The sequence below is a fragment of the Crocodylus siamensis genome, chromosome 3 (genome assembly GCF_052110815.1).
Source record: "Crocodylus siamensis isolate JL-2025a chromosome 3, ASM5211081v1, whole genome shotgun sequence".
In the NCBI taxonomy this organism is placed as follows: Eukaryota; Metazoa; Chordata; order Crocodylia; family Crocodylidae; genus Crocodylus; species Crocodylus siamensis.
Genome location: NC_143397.1, coordinates 166168054 through 166188174, shown reverse-complemented (window position 1 = coordinate 166188174; position 20121 = coordinate 166168054). Strand labels below are relative to the sequence as shown.

At 41.4% G+C, this 20121-nt stretch overlaps 1 protein-coding gene across 3 annotated transcripts in view; it reads right to left on the bottom strand.

Annotated features, from left to right (window-relative positions):
- Nucleotides 1–20121, bottom strand: part of PIEZO2 (piezo type mechanosensitive ion channel component 2) — a 503985-nt gene that overhangs the window by 141998 nt on the left and 341866 nt on the right. For all 3 annotated transcript variants that reach the window (XM_090039669.1, XM_090039670.1, XM_090039671.1), the window contains exons 13-17: nt 18094–18330; nt 9548–9674; nt 6683–6906; nt 4904–5052; nt 4090–4263 (exon numbers count right to left, since the gene is read on the bottom strand). In XM_090039669.1, the coding sequence (XP_089895795.1) occupies nt 4090–4263; nt 4904–5052; nt 6683–6906; nt 9548–9674; nt 18094–18330 (911 nt within the window). The remainder of the gene's footprint in view (nt 1–4089; nt 4264–4903; nt 5053–6682; nt 6907–9547; nt 9675–18093; nt 18331–20121) is intronic.

The following is a 20121-nucleotide window of genomic DNA, read 5'->3' as shown; positions in this document are numbered from 1 at the left end:
CTTTGCAAAATAAAACACTAACTTTGTAGGCATAGGCTCAATCTTCAGACAAATTCGTGTTCTGTGAATAGTTCCTCTTGTCTCAAGTACATTTTCCCAAGTGTTTCTGAACATGTCCACATAGATGCAGGTGAGCATGCTTGTTTCCATGCATAAACAAAGTATAGACAAATCAGACTCCTAAAGTAATTCTGCTAACTACACCCAATTCAAAAAGTATTGGCTACACCTTTATGAAGCTTGGATAAAGTTTAGGAGGAGAATCCCAGTTGTGGAGTGAACCTACAACCTCTAAATCTATATATAGCAGATGTGTTAAGCAGAGGACTAGCATACATAAATAACATTGTCCACTTACTTCATGGTAGCACATAGAAAAAGTGATTTTTGTATAAAGGAAGTGAAGGAATAGCAAAAAAATTAAGGTACATACTTTTTATAAGAAAGGAAATACTGAAGTACCCACCTATTTATTATTAGATAAACACGACCATTGACTTTGGCGTGGCTATGAGGTAAGAGATGAAAGCACAAGAATGCATGTGATGGCAATGGAAAAATGAATTAGAGAGAGAAAAAGAGATTGTTAAACAGGAAAGAAAGTACTTAACTTTTTACTATAGAGGTACATATCACAATGTGGCACTAAGTTGGAAAGTTTATTACAAAACATGCAGTTGAAAATGCTAGGAAGCCCACAGATTCAATAGTGTTACTTGGATTATATGTAAATTAGAAAGATCTTAGGGAATCTTAGAGACCCCAAAATATCAGAAGAGGTGTTATTCTTTTATATTCTTTAGTCTAATCCCTTATCATATAAAATAATTACTTTATTAAAAAAATTAGAAATGAATCTTTTGCTTCTTTGGACTGGCATTTATTTTAAGTGCTTCCAATGGCCTCATTACTAGAATATCTCAGTATTTCACAGTTTAAGGTTTGATCTCCATTTTATAACTTGTGAGACAGAAATAGGGAATTATTATATAAATGTTATTGAAATAGGGAAGAATTTTAGACAGAGACGATGATGTGGCTTGACTGAGGCCACAAAGGGAAACTTCAATGGAACAAGGAATTGACCTCGATTGAAGGCAAGCAACATAATCATCAGACCCTTCATCAATATAAAATTCCCCTTTCATGTAAAATTCAACTGCCCAGTGCTGCCACTGAGAAGTGTCTTTCTCCATGAGAAAATTTCATTGTTCCAGCACCTACCTAGTAGAGCCCTACCTGGGACCAAGCTTCAACATCTTTACTTAACTAGTAACGGTGTGTGAAGTGGGCCCTATTCGATTTGGATTTGGCACGAATCAAGGACAGTGATTTGATTTGCTGATTCAGATTACTGTCCCTGATTTGATTTGGCTGAATTCGAACCTGAAGATTCGATGCCGATTTGGGGAACACAGACATAGCTTTAAAAGTTTTTTCTACATACCTTGAGGTAGCAGGCATGGCTCACAATCACTGCAATGCTAGGGCGCATAAAGCATCCTACAGGGGGGAGGGGGGAGCTTCCATGTACTTGGTGACGAACTCAGAAGTGGACCAGAAATACTTCTGATCTACTTTGGGTCTGCCAGGAGTGCACTGCCCGCCCCCCCCATGATTCCCCGGCTTGGCAACTGGCCATGGGGGGACCCTGGGTGCCTCCCCCAGACGCAGGAGGCACCAGTCACTGAGTTGCGGGTTGGGGGGCCCCCACCACGCTCCCCAGTGGACCCAGAAGTGGACTGGAAGTGCTTCTGGTCCACCTGCCAAGTGCACTGGGAAGCCCCCCCGCACTCCTGTGGGATGTTCCATGCACCCCAGCACTGCAGCACTCATGAGCCACTGCTACCTATAGGTATTTACAAAAAACATTTAAACCTGTTTCTATGTCTGAATCTCCAAATCTTTCCGAATCTCTCTGAATTGATTCAGAGGGTTCTGATTCGATTTGGAGAGATTAAAGGGTCCTCTAGTTCGATTGGATTCAGAGATTCAGCCACTGAATCGGGCCAAATCTCCACCAAATCAAATGAGGGAGGAAGCTTCACACAGCTCTATTAACTAGCTCAGTTGTGCCTTACTCTTCAAATCATTCCACTGATTTCCCTAAAACTCAGTGACAATGACAGATGCTTACAGTCCAGTTCCACAACTAGATTTAAAATGATAATATAACATAATACACTTCCCTTACTATTTTAATAATCAAAGTCATAAAAACCTAGTCATAGCTACTAAAATTGCTATTATCAATACCCTAACCACGACGACACTTATACCCTGCATAAGAATATTTTCATTTACTCCAGATGAAAATCCACACACCAAGTACATTGTTTTGTGTACTTTTTCTGATTGTAGTACTCCATAATTTTGATTTTTTTCATTTTCAACAGGACCTTGGTAGCACTTTGTGTCAACTCATGCCACTAGCTTCATGCTTTGCACAAGTGCATTGATTTTACTTGTGCCTCCCTTTGAAGACCTACAATACGCTATGAATGTTGCACTTGTATATATGCCTTGGTAACAACACACAGGATGTGAAGACAGCAGTTTCATAGGAAGCAAATACTGCAGCATGAGCACATCGTCAAAAGTAGGACTATTTCAGGCATTTCTCTCATACAATGTCCTTGAAACTCACTATATGCACATGAAAGCTGCTGCTGTTGACAAACACAGACCAAAGTGCTTAGTATTCAGTAAAACTTGTGTAGTTACCAACTACTGTGGAATTTCCCCCAAATGTCAATTCTTAAGCCCTCTTCTTAAATTCAGCCCTTTGACAGGCCCATGTTCTAGTGTGTGATCTCAAAGTTTGGGGAAATTCAGAGAAACACAAAACATCTCCAGGACACAAAAATTCATGCATAAATAATCTCAAGAGAGCCCCAAGTTTACCATGTGATTTCCTACTTCACTGACATGAATTAAGATAAAAAAGGAATGAAGAAGACAGACATTTGGAAATGCAAATAAAGAAAATACTGTTAAAAATTATTGGTATTCTTTTATAGTCTATTTAGAATACAAGATTGAGAACTTTTTAAATCATTTTGGAGAAGTAGAGCTTATTCCAAAAGCAATGCTGAACAGGTACATAACACCCTTGCATCATACTGTACATATGTTTCACACTGAGATAAAAATATCGGCATACTAAATATCTGATTCCAATAACCAAAGACGTTCCTATATTTCCTGTATGTTATATCATTAAAAAATCATAGCACATTCTCTACTGGTGTAAACAGGCCTTAACCTGTAATTCATTCATGGCATAGAGCTATCTTTCCAAATCCATGAGAATAAAAATGTCAGACGGAAAACATGTCATATTCTACAAATGAATGTCCTCACAAATGGTGGTATGAATCTAATTATATTATAAAATTATACAATATTGTATAACACCTTTTAATTGCCTATGCATTTGGCATATGGTGACAACACAGATTGGCTCTTAGGCAGAAAATGCTCTAGGTGTATAATATACTGAAAGCTCATTCCATTAAAAATCCAAGAATGGAGGGGTTAGGGACTGAGGTTAAGAGCACCAAAATACTCTGCTGTCTATTTTGTTGACCCTGGATAATTGCCCATTAAGCTGGCACAGCCTATAGGTCAAATTTTCAGAAACAAGCAGTGATGCTGGATGTCCCCATTTCCAGTTAAATGAAATGAAATTTTAATTTCATGTCTGAGATACCTAAATCAAGGTGCTAAGTAATTTCTGAAAGTTCAGCTTCTTTAATCTATCTCAGCTGGTACACTTAAAACTGAGGCAATAAAACTCTTTGAAAGCATTCCCATTATTGCCAGGAGTGTTTAAAAGGCCCACAGGGAACATATGCACTTTATTCCCATTGACAGGCAAGGCACTGCTGCTTCTGAAAATATACTGTAAAGTATAAACTTAAATATGTATGGTTGGGGTGGGGGAGTTGCTTGTTTTCTTTGTTTCTTTGTTTTTAAATAAGTTGAATCATAAAAAGATTTAAAAAATATTTATTGAAAAATAAGCATTAGTGGACAGTCAAAAAAGGGCTCTGAATAAATGGCAGTTTTATTTATTTGCTTATTTACCTGTAAATAGTGTTGTCCTGTTTACTGGTTACAGCTTTTAAGTCAGTAAGCTGAAGAAAATGGTCATGGAAGTAGTGAAGGTGTAATATACACACTAATAGGAAGGAGGTTGGTATGAAGATTCGTGTGAATAGCATAGCCACCGAAAACCGTTCTAAACCGAGATCTTCTAGTCTGAAAAATAAAACAAGGCATTAAGTGATCTGTTTGATTTGTAATTTTCTTCCTTATCACATGGGAGAGTGAACGTCACAAGTGCTTGCTAAGGAAAATAAGCCTAAATACTTGCTACATATTTGTACTTTTGTTTTTCTGAAAAAAAAATTGCAATGTGAATAGAAATTAAACTCTTTATCTTGAATTTTTACTGCTGGAATTACTAGGTAGAAGTAGTGGCGATACAAGGTAACCAAGAAAGAGAAAGAGGAGCAGCAAAATATGGTGACTTTTATTTGTAAAAATGACGGTGGTGTGGTAGGGGCAGAAGTATGTGTATCTGGGATTCATAGAGCAGCAAAATGCCTAATATCAGTCACAACTAGTGAATGTCTCATGACATTTTTCAGTTAAAACAAAGAAAAGAAGGAAGGAGGTCTAAGGGCACAAATGATCCTTCATCCATCATTTTTACTGTGGGCTTTAGGTTTGCAAACTGTTTACAAAATATGGTGAAATATTTGCATTCTTCTCCATAAACATTTGCAAAGCAAAACTATATCTATCTTTGAATTTGCAATCAATCAATCAATCAATCAATCAATCAATCATCCATCTCCTTAGCCTCCCAGAATCCAGATAACTTCAAAATACTCACTTATTTTCATCCAGTCCTGTCATGTTCTTCCACAAGGAACCAAATGATTCAAACTGGTATGTGTAGATGAAAATAAGTACCAGCATAGTATAAACAACCACTGACATCCAAAAATATTTCAGGATTCGTCTCCACCATTCATAGTGCACCTGTGAACAAATGCATTTCATTGCTGCACTAGCAGATAGACTTGAAAATATAACCCTTTCTTCTTACTTAAAGAAAGTTATCTACCCTGTAGTAACTGTGATTCTTTGAGATGTGCTGCACATATAGATACAATTCTTGATGTCTGAGATCTTTTGAAAATCAAATGTCCTTTGAAGTTCTTCTTGCTGCCAAGGAGGGCTTAAGGGGTAGGACAATCCCAAACACAAATCAGTTCCATCGCCAATCAGTTCCATCATTGGGAGCAGGGCTCAAGTTACTGGCGAGAAGTGTGAGGTTATGGAGTCTATACTAACAACCCATCTTGAAGAACCACTGTCACAGGAGTAAGTAACCATTATCATAGAATCATAGACAATTAGGGTTGGAAGGGAACTCAGGAAATCATCCAGTCCAACCTCCTGCTCAAAGCAGGACTATCCCCAACTAGATCATTACAGCCAGGGCTTTGTCTATCCAGATTTTAAAAAACAACAAGGATGGAGATTCCACCACCTTTCTTGGTAACCTGTTCCAGTACTTTATTACCCTCCTAGTGAGAAAATTCTTCCTAATATCTAACCTAAAGTTACCTGGCTGTGACTTAAGACCATTGCTCCTTGTTCTATAATCTGCCACCACTGAGAACTGTTTAACTCCATCCTCTTTCAAACTTCCCTTCACATTGTTGAAGGCTGCTGTTAAATCCCCTCTTAGTCTTCTTCTCTCTAGACTAAATAAGCCCAGCCCCATCAGCCTCTCCTCATAAGTCATGTCCCCCAGCCCCTGAACCATTTTCATCACCCTCCACTGAACTCTCTCCAATTTGTCCACATCCTTTCTTCAGTGCAGGGCCCAAAACTGAACACAGTACTCCAGATGTGGCCTCACTGGTGCTGAACAGAGGGGAATACTTACTTCCTTTGATCTACTGGCAACACACCTATCAATGCAGCCTCTTGGCAAAAAGGGCACACTGTTGGCACATATTCAACTTATTGTCCACTGTAACACTCAGACCCATCTCCCAGAGCTACTGCCCAGCCAGTCAGCCTGTAGCCTATACCGGTGCATGGGATTGTTCCATCCTAAGTGCAGGACTTTGTACTTGTCTTTGTTGAACCTCAAGAAATTTCTTTTGGCCCAATCCTCCAATTTATCTAGGTCATTCTGAATCCTAGCCCTACCCTCCAGCATACCTAATTAATTCTGTTCTTCCTGGTTCCAGGCAGGCCTGGAAAGGGGGAAGGTCAGACATATCATAAAACAACCAATTCTCATGATTAATTCTACAGAATCAAGAGGTTCAAAAAGTTTATTAGTATATTTTAAAAACATTACAGCACCCATTATCACAGAATATGGGTACTAGCTCAAATAAGCATGCCAATGTTTATGTGCTTTTCCATACTACATCTGAATTCAGAACATTTACAGCTTTTCTATCATTATAACCCCTCAGCATATTGAGACTTACTAGCATAAAAAAATCATCAAATGATCTTATCCCTAATGTGTTGTAGTTAATGAGAAAAGAAATATATAGAATTTAAATGATCCATGTAGCAACTTTTGCACTAAGTTAAAGGACACGAACCAAAATAATCAGTGGCAGAATTTAGCCTCATTTACCTGATATAGGACCACGCAGAACAAGAAGAGCATCATGTAGATGATTTTGTACATGACAATTCTACCTTCGAAGCTGACAAAGAAGAACATTCCCCCGCAGACATAAATCCAGTATTTAATGAACATAGCCATCACCAGCTTTCCCAGGACTTTCATAATATCCTGTTCATCATCTTCATCTTCCTCTTCTTCCTCTGGAACTTCTCTTTCTTGCAATTCATCTTCTACAAAGACACAAATAAAACTGCATGGCTCTCTATCTACTTTGAGGGGATGTTTTAGACACAGAAAAGGGGAAGCATACACAAAGAAGATGTAGCAAGGGTACATTCAGATGTGTGCCAGAATTACACCCTCCACTCCCTGCAAGTGAGGAAAAGAGATTTTTCTGGGTCATTTTAGGAAACAGGAGAAGGGTGTGAGAAGACGTAACAGAGCAGAAGTACACTCAATATGATTCTCAAGTGGTGTAAGATCCACACCATATTGTAAACTGCTTTGACTGCCACTGTGGCTGGGGGCTGAGCCATAAGTAAGTCACACCAGCTTCTTGTAGTTACCCTCAACTTCACCCAATAAGTCCTCAGATACAGGGAAACAAGGCCTGAGGAACAACATACAATAAATAAATAAAAAATCTACTGTGATGCTTATATTGCCATTTAATTTATATTCTAAATTGGAAAAAAGACCAACCAAGGGATGAAGTCCTTATGAGAAGACTGTGGGTTTCTCTAAAAACAGAAACAACATAGAGCTGTAACATGGTCACTCAGTGATCTGGATATTGGTAATAAAGGGGGCTGTGCCAACTACCAATGGTAGCAGTGTGGTCAGCCAATGCTGTAGCTGCAGCTATTTGTGTGCCCTCTCCTCCCTCCAAAGGCTGATGCCCCGGTTACCTCCCTTCAGTTATGCTACTGAAACAGTACAAAGTGCTGATATTCAAAGGTGAACTTCTGGTTTAAAGTGAATCAAACAAACCTTTAAAAAAACATAGAAATGTGGTCCAGCCAGGCAGTAGCATAACTGTGGGGGGTGACAGGGGTGGGGAGGGTGGCAGGGGGAAGTGAAAATGCAGCTATTGCTGCAATGATGGTTGACTGCATGGCTGCAGGTGGCATGACAGGAGCTGGTACTGCCCCAGGTGTGGAGCTGTATTGCTATGCCCCTGAAGCCAGATGTGAAATTGTATATTTCATTTCCCCTCTTCCCTTGCCGTGACTAAGTCTATAGGAAACAGCAAATTACCACTGCCCCATTCAGTTGAGAAGACAAAAGGGAATACTTGGTTCCTAATTTTACTATGCTGGGGATATAGTGATAGCCCATGCATGCGCACGTGCACACACATACACACAGCTGTACTAGGGCCTATCTTGGCAAAGTCATGGCTCTTAACATATTTTCCAGGCCTAGTTCTGACCTCATTTGCATTAGTTTAACAAGAGAAAAACTGCTCCTTACTGAAATCAGTAGACCAAAGCTGCTGTTTTGTAAGTGCAGCTCCTATGGAAATCACAGGGCATGGATAAAGGACATATTTACACAGGTATAATTGACCTATAAACTCATGCAGAAAAGAACAGATGGATCTCACCTAATCCAGTGTAGAATTAACTGTGAAAGAAAAAGGAACAAATCTACACCAGGATAAGTTATGCTGGTATATAATTCATATGCCCACACCCTATCCTGGAGTTGTCATATGCACAAGGAAAACAAGTTATTGCTTATTTCCTTATCACCTAGTGGTAAGGCACTGCAATAACTACTGACTGCATTCAGTTAGCCCAGGATAGCTACATATCTGCCCGCTATGGATCCTGGTATAATTTACATTGGCAGACAAAACCAATGTAAATTATACCAGTGTGATATTGGCATCTTTCCACATCCACTGACCAACTCTTTCCAGGTAAGCTCTTCTTCTATTTTTAAATGCAGCTAACAGAGTTTTATGTTTTGTCTATTTCTTCTTATTATTAGAAAGTTTTGCTGTAGCTGTCATTTCATTCACCTATTTTAAGTTGATGCCATTTATTGCAGTTGAATGGTAAAAAAAAAAAAAGAGTTGCATTGGTTGATGTAATGGGTGCAGACAGAAGTGCAGTTCCCAGCTGTAACTCAGAACAATTTCTGCAAAGCATTCTGAGTTACAGCATTACCCCAGACCAAACAGAAATTCACTGTTGATTCCAGGGGAGAGGGGAATCTAGCTGCCAGCTTGGAGCTTGCAGCTGGGCTCCCATAGCAATGGCTAGGCTCTCCGCCAATGCTCCTGTTTTGAGGATGGGAGGGGGGAAATGCAGTGGAGGGAGCTCATCCCCAGACAGTGTTGAAAGGTGGGGTGGCTGAATTGGAGCACTGCCACCTCAGGGGGCTCCAATACCTCTGCCCCATCCTCTAGGGAGGGCTAAAAACCCCACAGACTGAACTCCTTCTGCTCCGTTTCGCCGCTCCCGTTCTGAAAACAGTGACAGGCTGGGAGCTGGCAAGCACAAGTTACAGAAGACGCTATATTTTGAAACATCTTTATCTGATACCTCATGCAACGAGGGGTCAGATTTTCACACAACTGGCTATTTTTGAAGCTGCTTGCAGTCATGCATTTGTGTTTCGTCACAGCTATAAACTACTTTCTGTGGCCAGAACAGGAGAAAATCATCACTTCTCTCTGCACCCTATATGTATTATTTGTGTAAGCTCTTTCATTATAGTACTCGAGAGATCTGCAATGCAAGGTTTAACAACATCTAGTTCAATCAATAACAGATGCAATTGCTAATTTCTTTTGCAATAAGAAAGGTACCCATAGGCTCTATCACCTTTGGAAGGACTTAGTTAAATTAGATGTGGCTTTACCTTTCTCTTCATTTTCTTCATCGCTGCCAATTTTGACCTCAGATAAAGATGCTTCTTTTAGCTGAAGTGCTTTCTTCTCTGTGAGGTGTTGCCTAAGCAGTAGCCAGAAAGTAATCGTGAAAAGAATCTGCAAGCAAAAATCAAAACAAAAACAAAAGAGACACAGACTAATTGTGCATTCTACATTCTGCTAATAGCAACAGATATTCTCAAACTGCTTTCATGCCTTCGTTTTCACTATGGAACAAAACCAGCACCAATACAGCCATCGCCAAAGTGCATGGTCCTGGAAGCTAGGTCATTTGGACAATGTATGGTATTAAAAACAATCTTATTTTCCTTGAGAGTAAAATCCATTTGGGTGGGACAATATTGATTTTATATCCTGAAACCTTTATTAGTAGCTTGCTTTTTCAACCTCTAATTTATTCTCTTCTAATTAGCCTGTCACACAAACCTTGTTACGTTAGTAGCTGAGCACCTTTTCAGTAGTGCATTGAGCAACATGAGTAGTATCTATTTGTGTTTGTCATTTTCAGCACTCCCCAGGAGTAGAAATCTGTGTAACAGATTGGGATGTTTTTATTAGTTTTATTTTTAGTATATTTATAGAATAAAATATTTTGCTGAGTATATTATAGAAGGCAAAGTCAAAGAAATGCACCTTCTTTTTAGAGATGATAATGTATTTGAAGATTTTTAGCACTATGAGGTGATATCTTTATTATTATATAACAACATTATAAATAAGGTATAAATATTATAAATAAGGTAAGTCCTTTAACAAAGAGTAAACTTCTGTGTTTTGTACACTGCCAAGTTCAACAGGTTTAATACTGAGAGAGACTTTATCCTAAATTCACTGAAGGCAATGTTCCAAGTAGTGCAGAAGCATGCTTCACTTCATTGTTTTATAAAGCAAAAAAGATTTATATATTAAAGAGGAGATATAAAAAGAACATAACATAAAGCTGAAGCATAACGTAAAGCTGATGTGGAACAGCACTGTAGTCCTGCTGCTGACAAGGCTGATGATGTCAGGGAAAAACAGACACCAATGGTTTTAATCTAATGGGAAAGTTAAGTGATGGTGGCAAGGAGAGGTTTCACACAGGCAAGCAGCTGCTTTCAAGGGCCTTACGCACAAGGTAAACACAACAAGGAGCATCCTTTCATGCTGTAAATTGCTTTAGCTACATTAATATACCCAGAAGCTCTGAGACTGCCCACAGGCCAGTGGATGCTGCTATGCAGTTTTCAACACAGTACAGCACACATCTCTAGTGTGCTGAATGAGCTGTCTTTTCTAGTTGCATTTGCCCACAAAACAATGCGTGCAGAGGAAACCGTGGAGTGTTCAATTCTCTTTTTCCACTGACTGCATCATTAAATTGCTATTTAAATCTAAAGGGTGCATTTTATCTAGTCTAATGAATCAGGCAGGCATCTTCCCTTAGTTTTATAGGTGCAATTAAATTGTCCTTTATATATGATAACTTCACTTTCCCGATAACAGATTTAAACAAGACATTCCATGATGCAGTAATCAACGTTTATTGCAAACAGGTTGGCAATACACTAAGGCACTTACAGTCCCTTGAGAGAGATTTACAAAAAACCCTGTATAAATTAGCCGACAGAACCTCTTGACCACTTACTCTCTCACAAACATTGAAACTGCCTTGCCTTCTATCTTTAGAGGAAAGAGAGAACACCCCTTTATTAGGGCTGTGCAATGCTTCAGTCCCTGGTTTGAGTCAACAGAGATTTGGCCCAATTCAGTGGCCAAACCTCTGAATCCAAATTGAATCAGAGGTACCATTAATCTCTCTGAATCGAATTGGAACCCTCCAATTCGGCTGTGAATGCTGTGATGTTGGGGTGCATGCAGCATCCCACAGGAGCATGGAGGGCTCTCCAGTGTGCTCAGCAGCAGACCTGGAAGTGGACCAGAAGCACTTCCAGTCCACTTCTGGGTCTGCCAGGAGTGCATAGGGAGTCCCCCTCATGCCTCTCCAACTCAGTGACTTGTACCTCCTGGGTCTGGGGGGACACCCAGGGTCCCTCCATGACCAATTGCTGAGCACGGGGGGGGCACGGAGGGGCCCCACTGAGCAATCCCTCATGGACCCAGAAGTGAACAGGAAATACATCTGGTCCACTTCCACGTTTGCCAGTGAGCGTGTGGAGGGCCCCCTTGCACTCCTGTGGGACGCTCCATGCGCCCCAACATCACAGCATTCACAAGCCGCTCTGGTACTTTGACGTATGTAGAAAAAACATTTAAAGCTGTGTCCATGTCCAAATCACTAATTCACCAAATCAGCACTGGATCTTCAGATTCGGATTCAGCCAAATTGAATCAGGGACAGTGATCCAAAACAATGAATCAATTCACTGTCCCTGATTTGGGTTGCATGCAAATCAAATGGATGGAGAGTGGCAGACTACCACGATCTGGGGGGCATGCTGAAGGAGGTAGGTGCATAGGTGGTTTTCTCTTCTGTCCTACCAGTGAGTGGATGTGGAAGATGGCATGAGACATGCATTGCAGAGACCAACTGGCCGCTTCAGGAATGGAGCCTCGAGGTGGGCTTTGGCTTCCTTGACAACGACCTGCACATCACAACAAGAGATATGCTCGGATGGGATGGGCTCCACATTTCCCCTAAAGGTAAGCGTGTGTTTTCTTCTAGGTTGGCAGATCTCCTCTGGTGGGCTTTAAACTAGGCTTACTGGGGGAAGGGGAGGAAGAGGGTGGAGGAAGCCTTGGGCTGCCAAACCAAGCAACACCCACAAGTACAGCCCAGCCTAGACCGATGAGTGGAACATATACACAGGTAAGCAACAGGGGCCAGGGCAATGCTGAGAATAGGGGGCCAGTGTACACATCCTCAGGAGGCCTCAAATGCCTCTACATAAATGCTTATAGTATGGGAAACAAGTAAGAGGAACTTACCCTCCTGCTAGCTGACACCAACCCAAACATAGTGGGGCTCACAGAAATGTGTTGGGACCCAACTGACTAGGCAGTGAATATTAAGGGCTATAGGCTGTACAGGAGGGATAGGACAGGGAGGAAAGGTGGGGGCATGGCGCTCTATATTAAGGAGGAATACACATCCTCATTAATTAGCAAAGAGTCAGAGGAGGGGCACTCTGAAGTGCTCTGGGTTAGAATACAAGGCAGTTGAGGGGAAAGAGACTTAACAGTGGGGGTCTACTACAGACCACCCAACCAAGGGGAAGAGCTAGACCAGGAATTCTTAAGTCAGCTAATAGAGGTAGTTAGGTCAAAGGATGTGGTCATCATGGGTGACCTGAACTTTCCAGACATCTGGTGGGAAGAGCAGTCAGCCAGGTCTGACTGCTCACACAGGTTCCTAGCCAGAATGCAGGACCTCCATCTAACCCAGGAGGTGCACAGCCCCACCAGGGGAGACGCCTTGTTGGACCTGGTGCTGGCCACTGGCAACGACCTGGTGAGGAGGCTGTAGGTGCTCGACCACCTGGGTGACAGCGATCATTGCCTGCTGGAATTCACCATCCGGCGCAAGGTGGCAAAGGCCTGCAGCATGGCAGCAGCCCTAGATTTCAGGAGGGCGGACTTCAATGAGCTAAGGAGAATAGTCGTGGAAGCACTGAGGTCCCAGAGGGGAGGGGAGCCAGATGTCCAAGAAGAGTGGTAGCTTCTTAAGGAGACTATCCTCCAAGCCTGAAGGGAAGTAATCCCAACACGGATCAAAGGGGGCAAGAGGGTGCAAAAGCCCCCATGGCTCACCAAAAGCATCCAGGAATGTCTCCTAGCTAAAAGGGAGGCGCACACCCAGTGGAAGGGAGGGGCCATCACCAGGGAGGATTATATTGTGGTTGCTCGGGGATGCAGGGGGGCAGTCAGGAAGGCCAAGGCGGAGATGGAACTGGGACTAGCTTCCCAGATCAAGGACAACAAGAAGTCCTTTTTTAAATATATAGGGGGCCTAAAGAAGGTTCCGGGTAATGTGGGACCCCTGCAAGACATGCTAGGAAATTTGGTCGTCACACCAGATGACAAAGCTAACCTATTTAACGACTTCTTTGTCTCCATTTTCCTGAGCAGGGACCAGAACAGCCATCCCCCCTCTAGACCCCCCTTATATCCCAGGGGAGGCGCACCTAGGCCAAGGGTTAGTGAGGAACTAGTTAGGGAACTTCTGGAGGGATTGGATGTATTCAAGTCAGCTGGTCCAAACGATCTCCACCCTAGAGTACTGAGGGAATTAGCTGAGGTCATTGCGGGACCCCAGCACGGCTTTACAAGCACTCATGGTGCTCTGGTGTGGTGCCAGAGGACTGGAAGAGGGCCAATGTGGTCCCCATCTTCAAAAAGGGGAGGAAGGAGGACCTGGGAAACTATAGGCTAGTTAGTCATCCCTCGATCCTGGGTAAGCTTTTAGAGAGAATTATTCTGGCACATGTCCACGAGGGGCCAGCAGGGGAGATTATGCTTAGGGGCAACCAACACGGGTTCATTAAAGGCAGATCCTGTCAGACCAACCTGGTGACCTTCTACGACCAGATCACCAAATCTTTAGATGCAGGGGTAGCAGTGGACATAGTCTTCCTGGACTTTTGGAAGGCCTTTGACCCCTTTCTCATTAAAAAACCGGGGGACTGTGGTGTCGACACCTACACAGTCAAAAGCGTTGCCAACTGGCTGGAGGGCCACACCCAGAGGGTGGTGATGGATGGGTCATTTTCAGCCTGGAGGGATGTGGGCAGTGGGGTTCCGCAGGGCTCAGTCCAACATCTTCATCAGTGACTTGGATGAGGGAGTAAAAGGCACCTTGTTCAAATTTTCTGATGACACTAAGATGTGGGGTGATGTGGACACGCTAGAAGGGAGGAATAGGCTACAATTAGACCTAGACAGGTTATGGGGTGGATGGATGAGAATAGAATGGGATTCAACACTGACATGTTCAAGGTGATGCACGTGGGGAGGAAGAACCAGCAGCAGACCTACAGGCTAGGGAACTCCCTTCTCGTTGGTACACACGCAGAAAAGGATCTTGGAGTCATCATTGATGCCAAGATGAACATGGGCCGGCAGTGTGAGGATGCATCTTGTCATGCATTCACATGCATTCACATATGCATCTCAAGCTGGTCCAAGGAGGTGATACTCCCCCTCTATGCGGCACTGCTCAGGCCGCAGCTGGAGTACTGTGTCCAGTTCTGGGCGCTGCACTTCAAGAGGAATGTGGGCAACATAGAGAAGGTCCAGAGGAGGGCCACTCGCATGATCAGGGGGCAGCAGGGCAGGCCCTACGAGGAGAGGCTACAGGACCTGAACCTGTTCAGCCTCCACAAGAGAAAACTGAGAGGGGATCTAGTGGCCCGTTACAAACTAGTCAGAGGGGACCAGCAGGCATTGGGGGAAGTCCCTGTTCCCCTAAGCACTACCAGGAGTGACTAGGAATAACAGTCACAAGCTGGCAGAGGGTAGATTTAGGCTAGATATCAGGAGGCGCTACTTCATGGTCAGGGCGGCTAGGATCTGGAACCAACTTCCAAGAGAAGTGGTGCTGGCTCCTACCCTGCAGGTCTTTAAGAGGAGGCTAAACGAACACCTTGCTGGGGTCATCTGACCCCAGTACTCTTTCCTGCCATGGCAGGAGTCGGACTTGATGATCTGCTCAGGTCCCTTCTGACCCTACTAACTATGAAACAAATAGGGCCTGCTTCGTACATCCCTACTCTTTATATGCATCATAAATCAAAACACCTAGGGGTTTGACCTAGGGACACTGCCGAGCAGGAAATACAGATACAGCATCTTTTCAAGTAGAAATCAGGGGATATCACAATGGAAGTCATTCACTTAACTCTAAGAAAATGGTGCCAGACATACACACACTGTGAGATGCCCCTTGGGTACTCAACAAAGCAGCTTCTATTAGGGACTTACTTTCCCCCACTAAAGAGAAGCAGTAGGGGTCTAGCAAACTTGAGGCTGGCAGCCATTTTTGGGGCCAAATGTGGCAGGCCCCACATGCCTCTGATTGGCAAGGAGCCCTGGTAGTCCTTCCCCTTGCCACAGTAGCCAGGAGGACTGCTGGTTCCCCAAAGGGAGCCAGCATTTAATTTTTTTTTCCAGGGAACTCATCAAAAGTGTTGAGCTTGTGGTTTTTTGTGCAGCTTGAGGTTTTTTATGGAGCCTGCCTGAAATCATGGTATCCATGAAAATTGCAAAATTGCAATTTCAGTAGGTCCCTAACAATTTGCCAAATGGAGTGGATTTGTTAAAGGTTTCAAGATTGTGAAAAAATCTGTGTGGAAAAATTGTCGTGAAGTGAGACTAGCAAATTATTTTATTTGTGACATGGGGCTGCAGACAGAAGTTTTATTTCTTGTGCAATTGGACCCCTGAAACACTCTATAGCTGTGCTGTGACACACATGCACATCTGCAGAGCACTTTAAAAGTGGGTGATCGCATGACAAATTAATCCTCATCTAATGAGGGATCAGATGAAGATACTCCAAAGTGGAGAACTTCGGGGAACTTGTGTTCCCTATGGTCAATCAGGGTTAGGCTAATAGCAAAGCACCATGAGTTAGAGCAGGGACCTGCACATCTGTCAGCGCCCAGGTTGATATATTCTGGGTACCAGATACAAGCAGGGAGGTTACTCTAATTCACTGTAATTCCAGTGCGTCAGAGCAGACTTGATTAACTGAGTCTGCTGGAGTCTGTTGGAGCCTTGCAATTAATGTGCTCCAACAGTCTCCCACATCTTGTGTTTCAGTGTTCTCATGCTTCAAAATGGTAGCAGGGGCATTTTATCTAAAACTCAGTTGACAAGCCTCTCTAATCAAAGTGCCTCCTTCCCCCCTCCACACGCCCACTCCCAGAGTATGTATAAAAACACCCTAAAGCTCAGTTCAACAACGCTTGTGCCTAATTTTAAGCTTTTGAGGAGTAGTAGTGGCTCCAGTGAGCTAACTTACATGCTTCAAGTTAGGTAAGAACTCTGTTGAACAAGGGCCAGAGTTACTTAATTTATTCTTCTGAAACATAGTTTTCAAGTATTTTGATGTAGACAAGGGAACTCCAGCTAATTTTCTCAAGTAAAAAAACCCAAACTGCTGACCTTTGATGCATAATCCACTTTTTCCACCCCTCCCATGATACAGACCGTGGAATTCAAGTTGAGACATACCTGACATACGATGGATATACAAACACAGCAAGAGAGGCACTTATGAATAAAACCTAATGATTAACTGAATTTTACAACACCTTTTATTCAATTGTTGACAAATGTCCAGGTGCTTTTTTATTCATAAGATTCTTCATGGACAGCAAATAATAAATGCACAAATAAATATTCCTGAGAAAACTTGCATTAGGAATCTTCTCAGAGTCATTTTGAAAAGGTATTATTATTATTATTATGAACAAAATTAATTTATCTAATGATTATTTGTGGTTGTGGATAATTTGAGAAGCAAAAAATTACTAAGGGCTGAACTTACAGAGTGTGGGCCAAACTCCCTGGCTATTTAAATCAATAGGGAGTTTGACCGTAGATTTACCAGGAGGCTGTATTTACAGTTTTGAATTCCATTGAGTTCCATGCAGAACAGTCTGGCTAACATATTCATAAATGATCTGAGACATGTCTGGGGTTATAAAAGTTAGGGCTGGCAAGCCAACCAAATCATTACCAATTAACCAGTCACTTGATTGCATATTTTTTGACCAGTCAAAGATTATAGCGATTTTACAAAAAGAACCCCAAAACAAACAGAAAACCCCTACATTTTGTAGTTTTCATGACAGAAATATGATTTTTTATTGTTTTTGACACATTTCTTAATGGAAAATGTGTGCTCTTTCTGTGTATAATTTGGACGTATTGGCAATTTGTTTTACAATTTTTGACTGATATTTGATCGGTAAATTGACTAAACTTTATTTGACTGGTCAAATATCCATCCCTAGTAAGAGCTGAGGTCTAACAAGATAAAAATGCTGCCATACCAGAAATGCTGCCAATAATGTAATCTATACCAGAAGGTAAAAAGGAGAAAGAAGTGGAAGTCTGTTGTATTCAGAAAAAGAGAACAGCATAGAAATGCAGCACTGAGTTTTCACCTATACGAACCTATGCGATTGATAAGACAAAAAGACATAAGACATATATACATATACAAAGAGTTCTAATTAAATAAAAGCTGCCCCATGATTGCTTATGTATTATAAAGCCAAACACCCTTTCTATTTTCTCTGTAATGAGAACCAATTTATACCATCCTCTAGACACTCTAAGAATTTATCAGAAATGTTCATTTTTGTATTTGACTTGTAAAGAAAAAGGAAGATTCTGCCATTTTATTTTTAACTATTTTCCCCATACTGTAGACCTGCTGCCTCGCAAGATTATGCGTTATAGTGAAGATCCCTTCTCTACAGAGACCTACACATTTTTACTGATGACTACTGCACTTTGCCCAGTCCTTTAACAAATCACAGATATTTTGTAAACCTATTACACCTACCTTAGATGCTAGTTCCCCAGGTGCCTTCCTTACTAAAAAGTCTTCAATTTCTGGAAGCTCATGCTTGTGGAGTTTAATACTCCAGATATATTGTAACATTAAGAGTAGATTTCCATAAACAACCATGAATGGTGAACTGATCATAGCATATTTCCTTCGATTACGAATCATCCAAAGCGTACAGGACCAGATCAATAACACAAAAGTCAACCAGCTGTGATATGTGATACTCCAAGCCTTAGGAAGGAAAAAAGAAAAAGAAATGTTTCTTGCATATTCAATAAATCCACTTAAACTTAACAACACTTCTTTACCCAACACACTGTTCACAATATATTTTAATTGCTGTGACACTGCCATTTATGTTAATCAGAACTGCAATGGCCAGCCATAGCAAATCCCTGGGATAACTGGCAGTGAGAAAATCTCAGTGAGACTGAATCTTTCCTTGTAAGATGTTATACCTTGGTACTTAAGTGGAACTATAAGTTCAGGTCTCCCAGAATTTGTCAGTAACTGTAGAACTTGTTTCAATTTCACTCATAGACAAAGGAGATAGGGTAGACTGAGGGCATGACCATGTAACAATAGCAGTGAAGATGCAGATGGAAAAGACTTTGGCATGATCTAGCAGTATGTGTGTGCCCACAAAGCCCCCAACAGGCTTATACTGTTTTGCTTTCATCCCCTGCTGCCAGGGCTGGATTAACCCTTCAGTGGTCCCTAGGCACACAAACTCGTGGGCCCCTATTTACTACTGTATATTTATATTACTTTTTCACACAATTATAATATATAAAATCAGCACAACTCGGCCCCTTCTTTACTTAGGGCCCTAGGCATCTGCCTAGTTTGCCTATGCATTAATCTGGCCTTGCTTGCTGCTATGTTTCTACTGGTACTGTGACCTGTGCCAGCTGAATTATAATATTATCTAAAATATTATAATCACACTTTTATTTACAGTGTATGCCTACCCATAGTACTCATCTGACTTACCCTATACAAAGTATGGTTGTTCTCTGCAGTATATTCAAATATGCTGTTCAGTTCACAGGACTTAAGCAAGTAGTTACTTGGAATTGATCTGGACAAAACACTCTACTATGTCATATGGGAAAGCCACTGCATTTGTAAAGGGCTTTGTAAAGTTATGTTATTGATTTGTGGCTAGATTCAGATCTCAGCTATACACAGGGTAACTCCAAAGTATCTTATTCAATAAAGTGTTTCATTTCCATTTATTACAAACAAGAAATTATTATTAAATATGTGTGAATATTTTAATTAAGGTTGGACCATATAGACTTGGCTTGTCCTGAACTGATTCCTTTTGTGTCATCAGGAATCACTGATACGTTATTCTTCCATTGAGATATGAAATAATACCATGGGTAATGGGGCAAATCTTGCTATAGTGGAAGTGGGACCTACACCAGAAATGAATTTGGCCCAGGACACTTAAAATAGGGTATTAAGTGAAGTTAACTCTTCAGAGTTAATGTCTCAATGCAAGACTCTGAAAAGTAATATTTAGCTCCATTTTTTACACTGACATTTAAATTCTGAATTGGATTTTAAAATATTAGACAATATGTTTAACAGATACTGGAAAACAAAACCCAGAATTTTGTGCCACTGTGAAAGTGACTACTTACTAACATCTCAAAAAGTACCAAATCAGATCCAGATTTGCAGCCCCCCATGTTTAGTTTATTACCAGAGACTTTTCCTACTGGAGGGCAGCAAATAAAAGTCTTAAACCATAAACAAATAATTTTTATTTTACTCCCTTGAAACAAAAAAGAGTCAAAATAATTTGTTACTGTTGTTTTTAATACAAAATTGGGCCAAGAAACTTCATAGGAAATTGAAATTCAGTTGAATATTTTTCAAAATAGTAAAACCAGAGCCTACACTGTAAATACAGACAGAGAAGTAATTACCATGTTAAGAACCTGCTACAGTACAAACTAAAGGTATTTGCACAAACTGGATTTTTTCCAAAGCTGCAGGAGGTATCATTTC